We start from the raw sequence: 8,112 nt of genomic DNA, 5'->3' as shown, positions 1-8,112 counted from the left end.
GGCAAGTGAGATTGGGAGAGGGAGGAGAGAGGCGAGCGAGAGAGGGCAGAGAGTGGGAAAGAGGTGAATTGTATATGTATATAGGTTAGATAATTGTATATTATACATATGTTGTATATTTTGGCGAATTATACATATACAAACGTGGCTAATTATACAAACTCGAAGTCAGCCCGCGTAATTAATGTATAATATTAGTCGTGAGTGGTAATTATAGCAAACTACAGCTATAATAAGTAATTAAGTAGTATAAGTTTGCTTAATCACGTAATTTTCCCTTAATTTAATCAAATTTAAAAATTAAAATTTAAAATTAAAATATTTTAAAATTATACGAAAGTACTATAAATTGTGAATCTTCTCATATAATGATGAAAATATTATTTACAATTCACATCATTTGAATCTCATTAAATATAACCTATATTAATATTACAAGAGAATTACATTATTATTATTTTAGGTTATTGATTAACCCCTTTTTGTATACAATTGCGTGAATTTATATTTCTAAAAATTTCTTATAATATTGAAACTCGTGACATTGTTAATGCATACATTATATATGATTAACCCATAATAATAATAATTTAAAAAAAATTAAAAGTCATATGTAAAAGTTTTGAAACATAAAACAACATATATTCCTCTTGAAAAAGTGAAGAAACTTATTCGAATATTACGGATAAAGCTAGTTAGATGATTGGTTATAGCCTCAAAAATTTCAATAATTCTAGTAAGATTTTTTTAAATATATATAAAATATTTTTTCATAACTTAATTTTTTTAAATGATTTTAAATTCGTTATGACTATAACTAAAAGATACAAAAGATTTTATTGTATTAATTAACATGATTTGAGATTTTATATTCCTTTTTTAACGAGACGTTTTGGAATATAGTAAAAAGTAGTTAAATGTTGAAAAAAATTTAATTTAAGATACTTTTCAAAAAATTGGTCTTGTTTTCAAACCAAATCATTTTGATTTAATTATTATTCTTGTAAAAAAGAAAAACTAAAAGTGAAGATGAAAGCAATAGTTCAAATCAATTCACACATTGTGGGGTTGTAGCATTAGTGAATGGTCGTTTTCTATTTATTTATATTTTTTTTCTCTTTACCAAATGTATTTAAAGTGTAATTATTGTATGTGATGAAAATGGTGTAAGGAGAATCTCATGATTCCTAACTAATGCACGGCTAGATATACCTTTTTTTTGTTTCGTTGATTTCTTACTCGATGTTCGATAAACGTATTAAAATTTAATTAATTCTTATTTGTGTTTGTAGATTTTATAACTTGAAGTAAAGTGTTTTCTAATAAAGATGATTTTATATATTAAGGTTCAAACTTGAATTTTTTTATTAAGAATGAATAAATATTTAGCATTCTACACGTCTCCACTATTGGGAGCAAAGCTAAGTCACAGTATCAAAAAAATATTATTTTCTCATTGTATTTTTTTATGAGAAATGTTCAATAGTTATTTTCATTAATATTTTTACTGAATCAATGAGAACAGAAAAAATAGTAATGTTTTCATATGAAAAAAGTAAGAAGTTTTTCATTAATTTAATGAAAATATATTTTTGATCATGCATCGACTAGTTCACTGAATAATTATGTTTTGTAGCATAATTTTTCACTGATTTGTAGTGGAAAAAACTTTTGTTTCTTAGCAGTATTGGGGAATAATTGGCCATGGTGAATCTGAGAAGAGGTTAAGGTAGGTTGAAGAAGTATTGGGACATGAAGGTCTATTATCATGAAAGAATATTAATAGATGGTCAAGCATTGTCAAATTTTCTTATCAATGTTGTTGTTAGTACTTTCCTACTATTTTAATCTTCAGTTATAATTCCATCGCATATTATTTTTTTGATTTCGATAATCATATTATTTATTGTTGTTACGATTATTTCTCTCCACCATATTTAAAATGATTTCTTCATTACTATATTATATTTATTTTACATACTTGATGTTTATTTTATTTTACTTCAGCTGAGGATCTTTATTCTTTATGAAATCATTTGTCAACCTTTATTTTCAAAGATAAAGTTAAGATCGTTCCAATGGAAATTAACTTTCAATATTAATATAATATACTATTTTTGGACCAAAATAGTGGTATAATTTTTCCCACACTTCACGTAGGAAAACAAGAGAAAATGACCAAAATAGTCCTTAATATGTGAATAATGCTTTATTTTGGTCCTTAATGTATTTTACTTGATTGAAATGATCTTTTATGTATAATAAAAATTTCATTTTGTTTCTTAATATATTTTACTTAATTGAAATAGTCTATATAACAAAAGGTGTTCATTTTGGTCTTTTACCCTGAATCTAACTGATTTATCAACAACAAAAAAAAGATGTTAAATTTAACAATGACCCTACGTGGCTAACAAAATTCACCATTGTTGTATTCTTTGTTAACTTCAGAGAAAGAACTCCATAAAAAATCTAAGACCATTTTCTCTCTTTCTCTAACAAAATTTACTATTTCCCCCCTAAAATACTAATCCACTAACCTAAAACCCATTTATGTTTTAAGCAAGAGAAAATATTATTTTTTATTAGAGAAAGTAGAGATAATGATGTTAGATTTCATTGAGTTTTTCTTTGGAGTTAACAAAGAAGACTATAACGTGTGAATTTTGTTAGTCACATAGGGTCCATAGTTAAATTTAAACACTTTTTTTGTATAAAATCTGGTAAAGGACCAAAATGAACATCTTTTTTTATACATCGAAGACCATTTCAATCAAGTAAATATACTCCCTCCGTTTAAAAAAGAGTGACCTAGTTTGACTAGGCACGAAGTTTTAGAAAATAAAGAAGACTTTTGAATCGTGTGGTCCTAAATTAAAGTTATGTCAAATGTACTAAATTGCCCTTCAATCTTGTGGCTTTAAACATGTCAAGTGGAAAATTAAAATTAGAATGTTACCAAAAAAGGAAATAGGCCATTATTTTTGTAACAGACTAAATTCTTTGTGTCAAGTCAAACTAGCTCACTCTGTGTGAAACGGAGGGAGTAATAACTTGACTAAATTCTTCTGCACTGACCAAATCTTTTGCTTTCCTACCTATTCACTTTCACCATCAGCAGTTCAGCACTAGTCATGTCACAACTCATGTGAAATACACTCAAATCGATTATAAATAAAATTTAGCAAAATTTTAAATGGATCTAGAATCAATTTAAAATGTTAAGTTCCATTTTTATCCGAATCCTCTATTTAAGGAAGCAAATAATGAATTTTGGACTTTCACAAGTGTAACAAAGTTGGACACATATTTTTGGTTACTTAAAAGAGTTATAAAAAGTATATAAAACATCCTTTTCCAACTTTGCTTCTAATTCTATTTTTTTCATTCGTACCTTCCTCCTTAAGCAAGAAAAAAATTAAAAAAATTCAGTCTTTGTTCTTTATTGTCTTCATACAATTAAAATTTTGCCTAAACTGCAGATTTTCAGCAAATTAAAAGGTAAAAGTTTTTTTTACTTTTTTTCATTCATTTAGTTGTGATTTTGCCTCTGCATTTGCTCTGCAAATTGAAGGTAATTTTATGAGTATTTCTGTTCTGTTATGAAAGGATTATTTATTTTTAGTCCATTTAGAAAAGAATGTATTTTTTAGGGGCAACTATTTTATTTCATCTTTTCGTATAGTATGTTTAAGATTACAAAATTAACAAATATTTTGGTGAATTCCAAGTATCTTTAGTTTAAGAACATATAAATATAATCAAGTTGAAACAAAGGAAGTATTTTAAAAGTATTCGTATATAATCTAGACAAGGTGGGAGTGGCGGTGGTGGAGATGGGCGAAGATTATGTGTGTTGGAGGGTGGGGAGGATATATAATATATTCAATGTGTAATGTCATTTGTAGAAGTTGTTTTTTGCACCCATGGGTTAAAAAAAGAGGATTTTTTTTACTGTTAATTGTCATTTGTTGTTTCGTATTATGTCATGTGATTCGAGACAGAGTGAGGATTTGAAGTATATGAATTTTAAAGTCATGATTTGAAGTGTATGGGTTTTGAACTTGGAACTGAACCCATAGCTCGTATTAGTTAGTGGAATATTTATACATAGTTGTGGCAATGTCAGGAATGTATACTTGTTAGTATCTATTGTGTGTTTAGTCCACTTGGATGAAGGATTGTAGTTGAATGAAACAGTAGGCGGAGTATCCGCTGGGGCCCTTTCCAGGCACTTACTGAACCTGCTGACACTTGTGAAAAGTGAAAATGCAAAAGCGGCCTTCTTGTTCAAACTTAGTATAAATGTTTTGTTTTGGAAAAGTATGTATATATTTGTATCTTGGTTCAAGTTTTATGCACTGATGATGTAAAAATTGTTTACACTATTAAGTCATTTAACTCTTGTTACTTGATTAAAGTTGTTGTTTTTTAATTGGAAATATGCATTCGAAACAGGCAGAGGGAACTGATTGTTGTGTTTCTTGACCAGTTGTGGCTAGTTGCAATCATGGGGTTGGATGCTGTGGCGAGATTGGGGGTGAGTTTATTGTCGGATGATGATCAGGTTTCTGTGGATTCCATAACTCTGTTTGTGGCTCTTCTTTGTGGATGCATTGTGATTGGTCATCTTCTTGAAGAGAGTCGTTGGATTAACGATTCCATCACTGCTCTGGTTATCGTGAGTCTTTTTTCCTTTACTGAATCAATGTTGTATGTATGCACATATATAAAAGACACCGCTTGTACGAGCTAGAAGAGGGATGCCCTTAGTAAGATTTGAGTTCTGCACCTAAGTGGTGTAGAGTAAAGTTATAGACACAAGACTGCAATTTTAGCCCGAGCACACACGTAAAGCATAATGTTACCTCATCTACGAGCTAGAAGAGGCAATGCCCTTAGTAAGATTTGAATTCTGCACCTAAGTGGCGTAGAGTAAAGTTGTAGCCGCAAGACTGCATTAGCCCGAGCACACACATATAAAGCATAATGTTACCTCATCTACGAGCTAGAAGAGGCAATGCCCTTAGTAAGATTTGAATTCTGCACCTAAGGGGCGTAGAGTAAGGTGGTAGCCGCAAGACTGCATTAGCCCGAGCACACACATATAAAGCATAATGTTACCTCATCTACGAGCTAGAAGAGGGAATGCCCTTACTAAGATTTGAATTCGGCGTAGAGTAAAGTTGTAACCACAAGACTGCAATTTTAGCCCGAGCACACACATATAAAGCATAATTTACCTCATCTATGAGCTAGAAGAGGGATGCGCTTAGTAAGATTTGAATTCTGCACCTAAGTGGTGTTGAGTAAAGTTATAACCACTAGGCTGCAATATTATCCCGAGCACACACATAGACATGCATAATGTTACCTCATGTACAAGCTATAAGAAGGAATGCCCTTAGTAAGATTTAAAATTTTGCACCTAAGTGGCGCCAAGTAAAGTTTTAACACAGTACTGCAATTTAGCCTGAGAAAACACATATACATGCATAATGTTACCATATATATGAGCTAGAAGAAGGAAAGCCCTTAGTAAGATTTGAACTTTGCACCCAAGTGGCGTGAAGTTGTAACCAATAGGCTGCAATTTTAGTCCATGCACACATTACATGCATAATGTTACCTCTTTGTACGAACTGGAAGAGGAATGCCCTCAGTAAGATTTGAACTCTACGCCTAAGTGGTGTAGAATAAAGTTGTAATCGCTATACCGCAACTTTATTCTGTGTAGACGCATATACGTTCATGAATGATGATATTTTTGTGAATTTTCTTCAACACTATGCTTTTGGATTTTGCTGCAATGCCAATCTTTGTTGTTCTCGTGGCAGGGTTTATGTACAGGAGGCATCATTTTGTTAACTACTAAAGGAAAGAGCTCTCATCTCTTAGAATTTGATGAACAACTCTTCTTCATTTATGTTCTGCCACCCATCATATTTAATGCCGGGTAAGTTGTTTTCTTCTTGCCTTTATAGTGACATGTCAATTTTAATGGGGTTGCCACGGTTATTTGAGTTCGTTTATTGCGTTGTTGCATATTACAAGTTTTGTTCTCCCTAATCTGAATATGGAAGAGAAAGAACATTTAGACTAAGGTGTTTAGCCCAAAAAAGGTACAGTTGAATACTTGAATTTATACGCGAGGTTTAGGTAACATGGATTGAGTTGACGAAAGCATAAGACTAGAATGCTATAAACTGTTGATTCAGTATGAACAAGACAAAGAAAATAACAAAATGAAGAATTTCAGTTAAGAAAATGTAAAGAGCCTGAATTCCAGATCTTGTAGCTATCACCAGATATCTTGACTTTATTGGTAATTCCTTATAACAACGGAGCTTAGTATCTTGACAAAATAGAAGTAAGATGATAGTATAAGACTTGTGTCATGATCAGAATCTCATCATTACTAACAGAAGATACATGCAGTATTTATAGCTGAACGTCCAAGGACAAGACTTACGAAATACGCCTTCTAATAAAACCTATTAATTTCTCATCAATTATCATAAAGCAATGGTTAGTGATTCCATAACGGCTATATTCTTGATCCTGTTCTAACCGGTTGCCGAGTAATATTCAATCTCATGTTTTCGAAGCTAGATGGGCCTTACGGATGTGGCACTGATCACTTGTGCAGATCTTGTATAAAGAAGACTGCTTCCACCAAACACTCTTAGAAAAGATGTCATGTGTATCATCTACTGATCACGTCCTATGTGTTCCTTTTGTCACGTTTCACTTCCTGATTGGCCTGAGTCTTGAGCCTGATTTTTACCGTATACTGTATACATAAGGATTGTCCACATTAACGCCTGATGTTGTTATTGATAACTGACAATTAGACAGAAAACAAAAAAGAAAAGAGCGGCAAGTTTTTTAGATGTTAAATTCTATGATACTGACTTCAGCATTTGCACCTTATCAGTTTTCAGGTGAAAAAGAAGCAGTTCTTCAGGAATTTTGTCACCATTATGTTGTTTGGTGCCGTCGGCACATTGATATCTTTCAGCATCATATCATTTGGTATGCCCTACTTTCTCAGTCCTCTTCAGTCAACTTAAGAAAGTGAATACCTTGCGCAAAGGTAGCTGGAGCGAGGTTCTTTTTCGCTTGTTCCGATGTTAAATGAGCTGAAGTTGAACTCTCATATTAACATTTTTACTTTATTAATGGTTGTAGTGATCTTGGAGGGGGAGTTGGTCTTAGGCTAGAGTTGTTGAAATTTGAATCGATTAGAGAAGGCATGAGTTAGCATCTGAATGACATGTCCTTAACTCCGTATGACAGCATCTAGTAGAGCAACTTAAAGAAGTAGGTAGAATTTCTATGTTTACCTTATCCAAATTTCTTCTCAAGAACATTGTCCTTACGTCACAAATATTCACGTTTCTTTAAAATGCTTTGACACAGTGTTAGAATGCAATTTTGCACATTTACAGACTAAAATGATTTTGAATGTGCTTGTAACTTGTAAAACACCTCCAGTTCTCTATTTGAAGGGCACATTCATGTAGGTTCTTTGCTCAAGCTGTTACGACTTATGATCAAGGATAGTGTATTTGTCGTTCTCAAAAGAACAAAACAGAAAGAAGAAGATCAAGGTTACTGTATTTGTATATTCCAAATGTCTTGTCCATTCTTATTCTAATGCATACAGAAAAATGGTTTCTTAATAGTTGAATTTTTCACCGTGTAGAAGCCAAAAATAATTTACTAGTTATCAGGTTTTACCAATGGTTCATTTAAGTCCTTCCTCCTTGAGAAGTTCACTAGTTGTTGGTTTTGTTTTTTGTTTTTAGTTTTTACATGGGATATCTCTCTTGGTTGCCCTAACTTGAAAATTTTGTTTTAGGTGCAAAGGAGTTATTGGGAAAGCTTGATATTGGCTTTCTGGAGCTACGAGATTATCTCGGTACTAGTCTTTCCTCTTCTTTCGATTGCAGTTGATGTTTCAGGTTATCAATTGTAGATGTTATAATTTTGGTTGTTGCAATAAAGCCTCATTTGCTTAAGAGTAAGCAAAGGAGAAAAGTGACTAATATGAGGGTTGGGCACAAAATATTGTGTTTTATTTTATATATATATATATATATATATATA

General features: G+C 31.7%; 1 protein-coding gene across 2 annotated transcripts in view; it reads left to right on the top strand.

The window, feature by feature from the left end:
- Positions 1–3,372: 3,372 nt before the first annotated feature.
- Positions 3,373–8,112, top strand: part of LOC102578176 (sodium/hydrogen exchanger 2-like) — a 10,123-nt gene continuing 5,383 nt past the window's right edge. The window contains exons 1-5 of one of the 2 annotated variants that reach the window (XM_006362919.2): positions 3,373–3,501; positions 4,493–4,681; positions 5,838–5,956; positions 6,938–7,035; positions 7,865–7,924. In XM_006362919.2, the coding sequence (XP_006362981.1) occupies positions 4,511–4,681; positions 5,838–5,956; positions 6,938–7,035; positions 7,865–7,924 (448 nt within the window). In that variant the 5' untranslated portion in view covers positions 3,373–3,501; positions 4,493–4,510. Of the gene's footprint in view, positions 3,502–3,522; positions 3,575–4,492; positions 4,682–5,837; positions 5,957–6,937; positions 7,036–7,864; positions 7,925–8,112 lie in introns of those variants that run through there. The other variant, XM_006362920.2, reaches the window with a different exon arrangement.

Source organism: Solanum tuberosum, unplaced genomic scaffold, assembly GCF_000226075.1.
Source record: "Solanum tuberosum cultivar DM 1-3 516 R44 unplaced genomic scaffold, SolTub_3.0 scf00411, whole genome shotgun sequence".
Taxonomy (NCBI): domain Eukaryota; kingdom Viridiplantae; phylum Streptophyta; class Magnoliopsida; order Solanales; family Solanaceae; genus Solanum; species Solanum tuberosum.
Note: the sequence above shows the minus strand (reverse complement) of the source record. Positions and strands in the feature narration are given on the sequence as shown.